Genomic DNA, 13,450 nt, shown 5'->3' on the forward strand with positions numbered 1-13,450 from the left:
AACTTTAAATTTATGGTCATTGAATATGTATGATGCACTTAAAAGACACAACTGCTGCATTGAACTACTTTAAATGGAACAATTGCTTTGTATTTAAATGTCAGTTTTATTATTGTTTGACAATATTATACTGTTTTTTCCTCAAACATCCTCAGACAGAGGCTCCTGCAGTGTCTTGAGGGCGTCTTTTTTCATCGGCCCCTGCAGGTAAACCAGAGGTCAGAGGTCAAAATAGTGCAGAATGACAAAACTTATGTCAATGCATTTGTGCAAATAGAGGCTCTAGTCATGCAAGTCCAGACTTCCTGGTATTCACATTCGAGTGTAGGCACCAAATGTTTCACACTCACCATGAAAGCCCTCTTCTCCTGGGCAGTCTGGAAACGGCCATGACCGAATTTGGAAGCAGTGTCGATGAACTTAAGCTCAATGGTCTCATGGGACTTGCGAGACGTGTGCACGAGTAAAGACTTGGGAAAAGAAGGAACACACCGAGACGTTCATATGTTATAAACACATCTGTGATGTTCTCCAACACTGTCCGAAGAGCTGTGCTTGTTTTCTCCGAGCGGAAACCAACATACAGGGTGAGAAATGCACTGATGTCTAGAATTTGACCTGCAAAATTTAGAGTGTACCTTTCTGAGGGTGAGCACGCGTTTCTTTGTCCCGACAACGCAGCCTTTCAACATGATGAAGTCATTATTAACTTCACCATAGTGGGGGAAACCTCCCTACAGGGACAAAAACACGAAAAAAGAGAAGAGAAAAGAAAGAACGAAGGGTAGATGAAGACTATTCAGGGAGAAATGTTCTTTCAAATCTATCATTCTAAATTGATAAAGCAACTACAAGTCTTTTTGACTGATATACAGTAATACTTCCTGATATGTTATATAGACAAAAAAAAAATCCTCTGACATGCAAATAATTGCTTCATAGAAAGCGTTACTTTAAATCCAACATGCTTTGAGAATCCATTCATTTCATTATTAATTTGTCACAGAAGGATTTAAGATTACCATTGGGTTTATGCTCTTCTGGCTGGCGTCATAGTTGGTAGAGGCACTATTCCGAATCACCTTTCCGTCCTGAACATGGATGCCCTGACCCATACGGTAGATCTGAGAACACAAGTGAGGATAAGGCCTCAAGCATGGACACACACCTATATATACTCATATAAATGCTTATGATAATTCATTGGTAAAAGCTTATTTCCCGTGGGTGAAACCGAGCTCTTAACCGGCAGCTAACCTTCTTGTTGACCTCAGTGCGGTGGTTATATCCCTTCTGACCGGCACGAGCAATAGTGTAGGCCACGCGGGCGGGATGCCAGGCTCCAATACAAGCCACCTTCCTCAGGCCCTTGTGAGTCTTCCTCGGGAGCTTCTTTACGTGCCAGCGGCTCGTCACACCTGTCAACCCAAACAGCAATATAACTATGGAATTCAATCAGAGTACATTTGGTTTACCGAGTTCTTGGACGAGCGGGACCAGGAGCACGTTTCGTACCTTTGAAGCCGTGACCCTTGGTGACACCGATGACGTCAATCATCTCATCCTGGACGAAGACAGCAGAGATGGGCACAGCCTGCTCCAGATGCTCCTTCGCCCAGTCCACCTTGTCTGAGATGCTACCCCCATTTAGCTGCACCTCAATGATGTGGGCTTTTTTCTGCTTTAGGGGCAGCAGTCGCATCTGGAAATGGACAAGTTACACCTTTGAGGGCTGAAAAAAGGCTGGGAAATATATACTTTTCTATGAGATTCAAAAGCCAGAGAGTATCTTGTATTGAACTTATTGTGTTTATAAGTCTTGTATTTTTAATGAGATGTATTGTTCAGCATGAAAAAACATTTAATAACTTCAGTAGCATCAGGTATTTACCACAGCTGTCATATTTATAGGAATATTTGATTTAATCCCCACTGCACAGAGAAAGACTGGTGTTAGCGACACTGTTGGGAGTGAAGATCTTGTCTGGCCTCCATTTTCCTTGCTGCCAACATAAAGGTCCTCCCTTGGCCCACCCTGCCTGAGCAGCCAGGTTGTGCTCTAAAATGTATTTTTAAACTGCTATTTGAAACGACACCCTCAAGAGCCCCTTGGCAGCCAAGGGGTAGTGGATGTGGCAGCTTTTTCTTTCTGTTGCATGCGGCTCAGGTCTCCGCCTCTGCCCTTTTGCAGGGAGCATTTCAAGAGGAGTAGAGATGGGGAGTCTTGTGATAAGAGACCACAGGGGTTGGGTTTTTTTAAAGCTATATTTTGCTTTCTAGGAATTGGGATTCGACCGGCCCACCTGGGAATGAATGATAACCCTGATGACGGAACAGTATTTCTTCAGCGCACTAAAATCCTTATCCAGCTGTTTCTTCCCAGTCTCGTCCTGCCACTTCTTACTGTACTTGGTGAAGGCCTTCTTCTTGCACTTGTACCTGAAACACGGCACAAAACAACACTGACATTTGGAAACACCAGTCCACTGTCAAAAACCAGGTAGTACTTCAGCTGAATAAAAAACCCTCTTTATAGCCTACTTTATTCATTTAAAATTATCTCAACTTAAAATTCATGTTTCTCCAACTAATAAACATGATTTGTAGCTTCTTTTTTTTTAACCAGAAACATAATGTGTTGAACTGGTGAGTTGAGCAACTGTCAGGGGAGAGTTCAGGGAGCTCATCAAATTACATTTCTGAAGAAACATCCCATCAGCCAAAGCAGCAACAACCACAGCTGTGCTTTGTGTCAAATGAAGAAGAGACTGAAACCAATCAGTCTGACACATTTGTCTGTGTTGCTGTTAATTCAACCTAATACTTGAAATTGTTACCTTGAGTTCTGTTAACTAACCCTGTTAATGGGTTTTACATTTTTTCGTGAGACAACTTTGAATTAATTGAACTAATATTAATGTCGGTTCAGCTGTACGTGCATAGCAGCTTGACTGAACATGGAATATGCTGGGGAGCAATAACAGAGCTACACACCAATTTCTGTAGAATCTGCGCTTGCACTCGTCACTGAGGTGCTCGGCAAAGACGGTTTTAAAGGAACGTAAACCACGGATGGTCTGGATGTATCCCACGATCCCCACCACAATGACAGGAGGAGTTTCGATGATGGTGACCGCCTCCACCTCCTCTCGCTTAGCCTGTTCTATGAGAGGAACGTGGAACACAGGAGGACATGTCAGTCGTCAGTGAAACTCAGTCCCCCACTGGATTTTTACCACGAGATATTGTAGGTATGAACAAAATGTACAGCAGGGAAAGGAAAAAAAGTGCAACAGAACAGGAGGTGACATTTGAAGAACAGATTTTTTAGGCACCACCACAAAGCAAAAATGAAAATTGTATTCCATGGCCTCCAGGAGCTTAACACCATTAGGCAAGGTACCATCTCACAAACATATAGCAAGAATTATTCCAGCTGTACATACTTAGGCCGGTGCGGTGAATATCCCTGAGGGTGTGGGTCATGCCAGCCTTGTATCCCAAGAAGGCCGTGAGGTGGACGGGTTGGCTGGGTTCATCTTTGGGCCACGTACGCACCCTCCCTATGTGCGTCTTGCTTCGCTTGTGGGGCAGAAACCCCATGTGCCCGTGGCGTGGTGCATGGAATTTGCGATGAGACTATAGACAAAATATAAGCCAGAGGGCAACACGCATATGTCACAAACACACTGCAGGAGCAGTTTGCATGATGTCCAGACGTGTGACCATCCCCTCGCCATCTATTAAACTGAAAATACACGTGTCTCATTCTATACTCAGTAATGTCCTATTGGTCTCACTTCCTCGTTTTTTTCACAAATTCAGACTCGTTCAGGGTCCCCAGAGGTTGTTATCATGCAAGACATTCAAACAATATAATGCAGTCGACTTCCACAGTCTTCAGATCTCTGATCTTTCTCTCCAAGACCTGTGTTTGTACTTGATTTCAAGGTCACATTAAGAGTGACTCGGTGATCCAGCCCAGCTCTATTTATAAAGAGAACTCAGATCACAGGATGTTGGATAAAAAATAAAAATAAAGTTTCAACCATTACAGGATTTCATGTTGTATCCTCACAAGCAGCCATTATCAGATAGCTTTACTGCACCTGTCGCCTTCCCCTTGATAATCCAGATGGCCAAACAAACTCATAAATCACACAAACTTGCCCGACGTGTACAAGATAAATTTAGATTAAACGGCACCATGATGTATTGTTTATAAAAGAACCAAGAAGACAATGAGTACTGACCATGTCCGCACACTGTCCAGTCGTGAGAGAGAAAGAGAGAAGAACCAGCGCTGACGATTTTAGACGTGCATGAGCTCTAATTTGGTGATAGGCCCAGTTGGGGAGCCGTATTTGCTTTCAGACGAAGCAATCTCTGCCAGGTTCTGACAGGGGGGGTGGGGGTGGGAGAGGGGTGAAGTATTAGGTCTGAGGTGGGGGTGGGAGGGGGCAGTGGACGGGAACCATGCAACCAAGAAAGGAGAGTTCTCGTTTTCAAGGGGCCAGCCTGGTCTGCCTCCAAACTACTGCCTGCTATTCTCTGTCTTTATAGAGCAGCGATACTGAAGTCAGTCTTTGGAAACCTGTAGCAGATGCCACACAGCGTCAGAGTGTGAGAGCTCCATCATTACCCTCTGCTGCGTGTGAATGCACGTGACACTGACTGATCCGAGTGTACACTCTGCTTAATTAGGTTGACTATGGCTGGGATTTAGCCGTGTGACTTTCTCACCCATGCACTATGTTGATTGTTTATTCATTATCTGTGGGTAGGTACATACAGCAGCATCACATATAACATTAACTTCAAGGGAGAGTGAATAAGTGGCAAAGTCGCCTGCCACAATGGGTCTCTCAACACAACCAGATGACAGCCGCTCACCAGTAAACTTCTTACCGTATCTTTGACGTTCTTTTCTATATATTTGACGTTCCCTCCTGCATATTTGTGTATCTTTGTGGTTCTTTTCTGTATGTACGTAGTTTATTCTGTAGCTTTATTGTTCTATTCTCTATGTTGTAGTTTTCTTCTGTATCTTCTAGTTATTATCTGTTTCTTTGAAATGTTCTACTGCATCTTTGCAGTACATTTTTGTAGCTTTGTATTTCTCTTCTGTATCTTCGTATTTCTCTTATGTATCTTTATAGTTCACTTCTGTAGCTTTGTAGTTCTCTGACAGTGGTTGAAGGTTATTAGCACTGCAACGCCCCCTGCTGCCTTTAAACGGAACAACAACTCAACCTTTAACTGTTACCCTTCAACCTTCAGGGTTTTTAAATCATGGTTAATGGCTTCAGCTAAATTCTTAATTAAACATCAACTTTCCACATTGTAATTATTTAAGAGTAATGTAAATATATATAAAGAGTAATAAAATAAAGTTTACATTTGCTGGTCGCCATTTCCGTTCTGTCTTCTGCGCATGCGCCCCACCGGAAGGAGCGCAGCTGAGGTCGAATTGGAGGATTTCTCAAGTCTCGGCTGAAATAAGGCGAAAATGCCGGCGGACTTTGACAAAGGAGCTTACCCGGAGCCTCCCCGGCAAACCCCGGTGGTGGACAAGCAGACAGCGCTGCCGAACCCGGCGGTGATCCTGTCCAAACTCTTCTACTACTCCGTGGACCTGCCTGTCACCACATTTAGAGGTAACCGACGCTAACGCTGCTAACTGCTAACAGGACATCAACATGGCTAGCAGGTCCCCGCGGTCATTTAGTCACTAAAACACTTGTATTCAGGCATTTAACCATGTTGTTACTTCTACGAAATGTTACATCAACTCAACTACAAGCCTCTTCTATGTAGAATTAACATGATAGACTTGAGTTAATCTGCCATGTTTGCCCCTTTTAGCTAGTTGTTGTGCTAGATCCCCATGCTACATAGCCTGGTCTAACCCGGTCTAACGCTGCAAGGGACTGTGTCTCCTCTCTCATCCAGATGCTGTGGACAGCATTCGCTCGAGCAACAAGGCCGTGTACTACCACCAGAAGTTCCGCCGCGTCCCCGACCTGGCTGATTGTCAGCATGGAGATTATCTCTGCTACTACGAGGCAGAGATGCAGTGGAGGAGAGACTAGTAAGTACCACGTCCTACACACACACACACACACGAGTTGTTCATCCTAAACACAGACCAGCCTGTGTTACTCCAAAATACTCCACTTTCACTTTACGGTAGTTAGTTTAGTCCAAATATCAGGGTTAAAGCAAAGTGGAGAGTAACCCTGGAAAGGCCAAGCTATCTCTCAAACTACAGGCAGAGACAGTCAAGTTTATTTCTGTACAATATAGAATGCAATGTTATAACTGTGTCATGGTGAGAGTCATCACGTATAATGTTAAAAACCGGACTGGAGACCTGCTCACTTGATCCACCGTAACAGGGGGGCTCTTTTGGCTGAAGAGGAGAAAACACCACCAGCTTGTTGTTCAATCATCATTCTGTCGGCCATGTAGTTAATCTGTGGAGCCTTACTTTTTAAATTGTCGGCCTTTTACAATGAGACAAAACAGGGTGAAAGTGTTTTTGTAATTACAATTATTCAGGATTAAAACAGAAAATAATGGTATTTGCATCTCCCCCCCCCTCAGTAAAGTGGACCAGGAGATTGTGAAGGTGGTCCAGGAGCGCATGAGGGCCTGCCAGCAGAGAGAAGGACCCAGCTACCACCAGAACTGTGCTCAAGAAATCCAGCAGTTCAACCAGACAACCAATAACTTCCAGTCACGCTGTAAGTACTGTGCAGTTTGGAGCGTGAACATGTGTAGTGCAATACAAGGAAAACATGGAAGCAGTGATTTTGTAATAGTTAAGCAGCTCTCGTTCATGAATCATACTGACATTGTACTTGGTTTGTCCGCTACCACCCACTGGTTTTGATCTGTGACCTGCCTCTTTTCAGATGGAGATCTTGGAGCATACGCGACTGGGAGGAAATGTTTAATGAAGCAAAAAGAACGAATGATGGCACCTCAGGCCCAGAGCGCTTAAGTTCTCTTCCTATGTAATAATTGTAAAATAAATGTACTTCAAACCAAGAGTCGGTGTGCTCTGTCCTCAGTGATAAAGGTTCAGTTGCATTACATTTAGTTGACGCTTTTATCCAAAGCGACTTATAAAGTGCATTCAAGCCAGAACAAAACAAGTAAATTTTCTTCAAAAATAAAGCAAAACTACGAAGTGCTATACGTAAGCCATTTGAGTGCTACTAAATTGTTCAAAAAAAGTTTATTCAAGGTATAGCAGGAAGAGTTTGCGGCGGAAGATTTGTAAACTCATTCCACCATTTAAGAGCCAGGACAGCAGTCTTTATTTTACTTAGACCTAGTTGACTTTAGTTGACTTCAGTTACATTAAAGTTTGGATGTTATACTATGAGGCCACTTTAGTTTAATTACAGATCTCTTGATAATTTACCATATTGTGAGTTATCCAAAGCACCTATTCCATGTTGGGTGCTTCCTTCAATTTCTAAACCACAACAGTTTCCATGAGCTAAGTTCATGCAAAATGAGACTAGTGCACAGATAATTGTTTCAGAATTGTTTATTCAACGATTCATTGTACAAAAAGTTTAGGAGGTAGGCGGTGGGACAGGCTGCCCCCTCTGCACAGACACCCTGGTGTGAGTCTTGGCCAGATGGTCAGTGAACTCCTGGAATAAGAACAAGGAAGCAGAGAGTCAAATAACTTTGCATATCAATGATAGTAACGAAAACAAGTGAGTCAAAGCTGTGTACTGTACCTGGTATGGAGACTTGGTGAAGACAGTCTCCTTCCAGAGATCAGGGGTCAGGTAGCTGTAAGTCTTTGAGATGGCATCAAAGGTGGCCTTGGCTGGAAAGTTAACAAATAAATCAATTAACATGATGCTCCAGCACGTGTCTGCAGTGTCACTCTTAAAATAAACAATGTTGAGCACCGTTTGAAACAGAGGAGACCACTTAAATGTCTTTCTGCTGTGGATTACAATACTCGTTTATTTATCTCCCGATTGACGACAACTACACCACGGCAGGAGGTGCGCTGAGCAGAGCGTGGAGAACACCAGACACAGAAAGGATGAAGGTGCACAACCAATAGGAATCTTACCAAAGTTGCCGAGGGTTGCGGTGCAGCCCCTGGCAGAGGTGTAACAATCATCGATACCAGCCATCGTGAGCAGCTTCTTGGGGACAGGGGCAGACACGATGCCGGTACCGCGGGGGGCGGGGATGAGACGCACCAAGACGGAGCCGCAGCGACCGGTCACCTTGCAGGGCACGGTGTGGGGCTTACCGATCTTGTTACCCCAATATCCTCTCCTGACGGGGACAATGGACAGCTTGGCCAGGATGATGGCTCCTCGGATGGCTGTGGCCACCTCTTTGGAGCACTTCACCCCCAGACCCACGTGGCCATTGTAGTCACCAATGGCAACAAAGGCCTGTAAAACACAACCAGGGGTAAGACTAGGACACTGGATCTGTGGAAAGTGTTGAACAACAGGAAGCCTGTGAAGAATTTGCGACATTCACCTTGAACCTGGTGCGCTGACCGGCCCTGGTCTGCTTCTGGACAGGCATGATCTTCAGCACCTCGTCCTTCAGGCCAGTGGCCAGGAAGAAGTCGATGATCTCTGACTCCTGCAGGACAAGAAAAAAAGAAAACACAGAAGAGATGAGTAATATGCAGAAACAGCACAGAATTGAAAAGGAGAATAATCAGTCTTGGTATAACTTTGCATACTTGGTGTTAGGATTGATGTACAATCATTTTATGTTAACGTTACATTAAAATAATTATAGGACTTAAACTAGTACAATTTCATCACGTAATCAGCTGTTATTCTAATAATCAGTTTATAAAATCTTGAGACAGTGGAATGGTTTGAGCAGGTTTCTGTCAATAGTTACATATAAACACATCATTCAACATAGTGCTGGTATAATTTTTTTTAGAGCCCATTAGATTATCAATCTTTGATTATACATATGTTAAAATAAATTATAACTATTCTTTTGACATTTCTCCAAATTTCACATACACTGGTGACAGGTGTTATACGTGTAGTGATGCAAATACTTGCGTGTAGTGGTTAATTAATTCCATCCAGAGCAGTATTGTGCTACAGTAGCAGTAACTGTGCTGAGTACAATTGGGTCAGATGATGCAGACATTCATACACTTCCGTCTCCTCCACTCCCTTGTTAGCATTTAAAAGCAACAGTCAGCAGTGTCACGTCCGGCTCGCACACATACCTTGATGGGCAGAGAATACAGGTAGATCTCCTCCAGGGACTTGATCTTCATGTCCTTGACCAGGCGGCCCAGCTTGGTGACTGGAATCCACTGAGGGGACACAGCAGGGACTCGGTTAAACTCACCACCTCTTGAATCGGTGTCACTCTTACAACATTACAGTATCATCAGGTGTGAAACCTACTTCCTTGTCCTCGGATTTGCCCCGGGCTCCGCGGCCCCTTCCACGGCCTCTGCCGCGTCCACGGCCCCGGCCGCCGCGGCCTCGGTCGCCGAAGCCGCCACGGTCGCCGCCGAAGCCGCCACGGTCTCCGCCGCCGCCACCACCGCCGAAACCTCCGCGAAAACCTCCTCTACCACCGGCGTCGTCCGCCATTTGCTACCGGACAAATACAAAAAAACATTAAAAATAAATAAAATACTTGCTGATAATAATACACATGAATCTCTGGATGTCTCTTTAGACGTCATCTGCCAGAACACGAGCATGGCCGCCATATTGGAAGCTACACGTCCAATCAGTGAGTCAATCTACACGTTTAGCTTTTCTCCGGTAACAACTACGCAGCGTATTATACGCTACGTGTTCTCAGGTATTTTAATAAGTAAATTCAGTCTGTTTGTCTGAAGGATGCGTGAGATACAGATGGATAACAGCCAGGGTAAGAATCCGCCATGTCTACTTACGTGATCTGTATAACAGGAAGAAGAACCACGAGAAGTTCCGCTGGGTTTTATGTAGATGTATTATCGCGATGCTTCCCCCCACCCCGGACGAGAGTCTGCTCACTACTGTCCTTTAGTGGCAGTTTGTGGTCATCCAGCTTCACTGCTCGGGCCCTGTTGCTGCAAAGTTTCACCATAAACTCCACAAAAGAGCCAAATTTATTAATTCACAGAATATCAACGGTCAGCAAGTTTTATGATTTTATCCAAAGATTATATGCAACAAGAAAAATCACTTGTTCCAGCATCTCAGGTGTGAATATTAGCTTATTTAATTAGGGCCCGAGCACTGACAGACAGTGAGGCCCTATTAAAAAGTGTAAGGATTATTAATATTAGGCAAAATGCATGCAACGCTTCAAAATGCATGTGCTCGGGCCCGCTCAGTGCTGCTTTGCAGTCCTAGAAGTTTGGGTTAGGGTTAGGGTTAGGGTTAGCCCGCTCAGTGCTGCTTTGCAGTCCTAGAAGTTTTAGAAATTGTATTTTATAGCTTGAACATTCCATGGTTGAGCAATCCTGCTTTTAGTATATATTTGATTTCATATAGGTAATATCCAAGAGCACCATTGTATGTTCTACGTTATTACATATTTTTGACAGCCTTACTTAAAAGTTACTTTTATATTTTAGGTTTTGATTTATTTATTGTGAATAGATAAGGAAAAAATACTCCTTGTTATTTATACCTGGAGGCAAACTGATAAAATAGCCAAGTGATATGGAGTGCACCGCTAACTTAGATCTCGAAAGTTTGTATATTTTTAGAATAATGTTAAATGTTTGACCATTTCTTGTATTCATTCATAGTTTTCATCAGATATCAATAAATGTAATTCTCATTATCATTAACGAGTTAGCACGTTAATCACCCTTGTTCAACGTTCAATAACTCTCTCTTGACAACAGTGTGATCTTAAATACTTTATTTACAAAATATATGAAAACTACAGCACGAAATTGTGACAAATCCACGCAATTCAATCCTACATATTAAAAAAAACACACACACATCTTCAAAGAAATACACACATGGAGAAGAAACAGCGGCAGGAACTTGTCGCTCAGCGGCTGCCTAAGTTGCTGCCTGGCGTCCCCCCGGAGCTGCCACTGCTCTCTCCGAGCTCCTCCTCCTCGTCCATCACCTCCAGGCTCTCACAGATGAGCCCTATCTGCCTCTTCATGTACGCCATGGTGCTCTGCATCCTCCTCATCTTCCTCTGCAGGGCAGCAGCGATGGCCCTGTGGTTCTTCTGCCTGGCCTCGTAGTCCTGCCTCAGCTGCTTGTAGCAGTTGTGTTGGGCCCGGGTTCGGTGGGAGAGTATCGTCCCGCAGCCCATGTGGCAGGGCTGACGCCAGTGCTCACAGTGGCGTGCGTGGATGTCCAGATCCCTGCGCAGGAGCTGAGCCCGACAGCCCTGGTAGGGACAGGGGATGAGCTCATGCAGACAGCTCATACTGTGGCAGTACTGCTCTGAGAGGGGGAAGGTCTCTGGACAACCACGGATCTCATTCTTACACTGCAGACACACAGAAATATGATGTGATTTGCAAATAAAGAAAGACAATTTATTATAATGTATGAAAAAATGAAGAAGTAGAGAAATAGAGTAGGCGGAGCAAGTACTCAGATCCTTCAGTGAAGTAAAAGTAGCAATACTGCAGTGTAAGGCCTGATTTGACAACAAGAAAAATAATAAAGCATGCAAATACTACAATAAAACTTGCTTAAACTATTAAAGCTTCTCTTAATGTTCTGTGGGAAATGACCCCTATGAGTGTTTAGAGTATTATTACTGATATTGATGTCACTTACATCACTTGTAGATGGCCGAGGTGAAACTAATTTTGGCTCTTATATGAACTGTTGGTTGGTCAAACTGCAACAAGTCTCTTATTATTGTAATATATTCATCTGTATTAAGTCATGTAGCATTTGTTATCATGTACTTGAATAAAAATGCTCAGTAATAATTATAATAACGTTTATGTTCAAATGCACACAAATTCACACTATTTTCAGTTTCCCACCTTGACCTTCAAGCGTCCAATAGATTTGCTCAGCTTGAACATGACAAAGATCAAGCTCGGGTTGACGGACTTTCTGCAGCAGGGACATGTCTCCTGTCTGTTGAGGACAAATATCAGTTAGTTTGGTTTCTTTCGTGTCGACTAAACATGACTGAAACTCTAATTCAGCACAATTATACTAAGCTCTTCCTCTGTTGTACTGATCCATGTTGAGTTCCGTACCTCTTGAGCCACTGTAGGATGCATTTCTTGCAGAAGATGTGGTGGCACGCAGCTCTCACTGGACACCTGAGGACGCCCTGACATATGGTGCAGATCAGGTCGTAGTCTGGGGAGTCCAAAAACAGCTCCACATCGTAGCCCCCGCTCTGTGTTGACACCTCTGGATCCGCCTAGATGAGGCCAACACAAACACAAGTTGATCCTGGGTTATCATTCTGTATTGTTATGTGTTGTTTTTTTTTTTACATGTCAAAGATCTGACAGTTGATGGACAGACTGTGACTGGTTATGTACCAACAGCTGTAAAACATGCTCTCTACAACTGCTACAACCCGTCCACAGTGTTTTTCAACAGAAAGGCCGAAGACAACAAAAGAGAATTGTTCTGGAAAGTCATATGACTGATCACATGATAACAAAAAAAGACAGGTGCCTTCACTCTTTTTTTTTCATGTTAAAGATAGAAAATGCTAAAAACATGATATCTGTTGTAATGGAATCATTCATTGATTTCAAATTATGTATATGTTTAATTAAAACATAAGAATATAGGTTACATAGCAATTCAAACGCATTTCAGAGTTGAGAAAATATATTAGAGAGGTAGCTGTCCTAATATCATATTACAGTAACTTGGTCAAAAGCAAAGAATAAATAAATCAATAGAAGTGAAAACCGAGACTAAATAAACAAAGTTGTCTGGTGTCTACTCACCATAATAAGCTCCTGTCCTCACCGTGTTTCCATCACAGGCGGTGGTTCCCGTCCATATCGATCCTCTCACATGTCACACAGGGAACACACACACCCTCGTTATCAATGCAACACACACATGAACATTCCTGACAAAACGCGAAGGAGGGACCGTGTGTTTCTCTCTGCCTCTGTCTCTGTGCGTGTGAATTATAAAAACGAAGGCAGATACTTCCCTGCTATTCTAGCAACAGAGCTCAGCCTCCACAAGTCAAACACAGACTTTTAAACATGAATGGCAGCGGCTGAGTCCATTGTTTATGAGCGTGAGGAACAACAAATCCAAAAGTGATTATGACATTTTAAACAGTAATTATTTATAATGACACTCTGCACTTTACACGTGTTAATAACTCTGTTTACTTATGACCTTTCAAATCACAAGTCTATCCCTTTTATTTCATGGATTTCTGTTTATTTACACGTTGACAATAGAAGCGGGATTTCACTGTGAAACCGTCCAGC

At 43.4% G+C, this 13,450-nt stretch overlaps 4 protein-coding genes across 4 annotated transcripts; 1 reads left to right on the forward strand and 3 right to left on the reverse strand.

Annotated features, from left to right (window-relative positions):
- Nucleotides 1–130: 130 nt before the first annotated feature.
- On the reverse strand, nucleotides 131–4,389 carry LOC128458613 (60S ribosomal protein L3). Its single transcript, XM_053443511.1, has 10 exons — nucleotides 4,254–4,389; nucleotides 3,447–3,639; nucleotides 2,995–3,163; nucleotides 2,304–2,439; nucleotides 1,516–1,702; nucleotides 1,258–1,418; nucleotides 1,023–1,124; nucleotides 639–734; nucleotides 351–470; nucleotides 131–201 (listed from the first exon to the last, which is right to left on the reverse strand). The coding sequence occupies exons 1-10, from the start codon at nucleotides 4,254–4,256 to the stop codon at nucleotides 142–144; spliced, it is 1,227 nt and encodes a 408-aa protein (XP_053299486.1). The 5' UTR covers nucleotides 4,257–4,389; the 3' UTR covers nucleotides 131–141.
- A 1,036-nt stretch (nucleotides 4,390–5,425) lies between these two features.
- ndufb10 (NADH:ubiquinone oxidoreductase subunit B10) lies at nucleotides 5,426–7,053 on the forward strand. The gene is made up of 4 exons (XM_053443514.1): nucleotides 5,426–5,657; nucleotides 5,953–6,091; nucleotides 6,607–6,746; nucleotides 6,918–7,053. The coding sequence occupies exons 1-4, from the start codon at nucleotides 5,510–5,512 to the stop codon at nucleotides 7,004–7,006; spliced, it is 516 nt and encodes a 171-aa protein (XP_053299489.1). The 5' UTR covers nucleotides 5,426–5,509; the 3' UTR covers nucleotides 7,007–7,053.
- A 493-nt stretch (nucleotides 7,054–7,546) lies between these two features.
- Nucleotides 7,547–9,647, reverse strand: rps2 (ribosomal protein S2). The gene is made up of 6 exons (XM_053443512.1): nucleotides 9,441–9,647; nucleotides 9,257–9,346; nucleotides 8,533–8,640; nucleotides 8,108–8,441; nucleotides 7,761–7,852; nucleotides 7,547–7,670 (listed from the first exon to the last, which is right to left on the reverse strand). The coding sequence occupies exons 1-6, from the start codon at nucleotides 9,630–9,632 to the stop codon at nucleotides 7,590–7,592; spliced, it is 897 nt and encodes a 298-aa protein (XP_053299487.1). The 5' UTR covers nucleotides 9,633–9,647; the 3' UTR covers nucleotides 7,547–7,589.
- A 1,243-nt stretch (nucleotides 9,648–10,890) lies between these two features.
- Nucleotides 10,891–13,070, reverse strand: rnf151 (ring finger protein 151). Its single transcript, XM_053443513.1, has 4 exons — nucleotides 12,947–13,070; nucleotides 12,233–12,402; nucleotides 12,011–12,107; nucleotides 10,891–11,499 (listed from the first exon to the last, which is right to left on the reverse strand). Exons 1-4 carry the CDS (start codon nucleotides 12,947–12,949, stop codon nucleotides 11,044–11,046), a joined length of 726 nt encoding a protein of 241 aa, XP_053299488.1. The 5' UTR covers nucleotides 12,950–13,070; the 3' UTR covers nucleotides 10,891–11,043.
- Between the last annotated feature and the right edge of the window lie 380 nt (nucleotides 13,071–13,450).

The sequence above is a fragment of the Pleuronectes platessa genome, chromosome 16, assembly GCF_947347685.1.
Source record: "Pleuronectes platessa chromosome 16, fPlePla1.1, whole genome shotgun sequence".
Lineage (NCBI taxonomy): Eukaryota > Metazoa > Chordata > Actinopteri > Pleuronectiformes > Pleuronectidae > Pleuronectes > Pleuronectes platessa.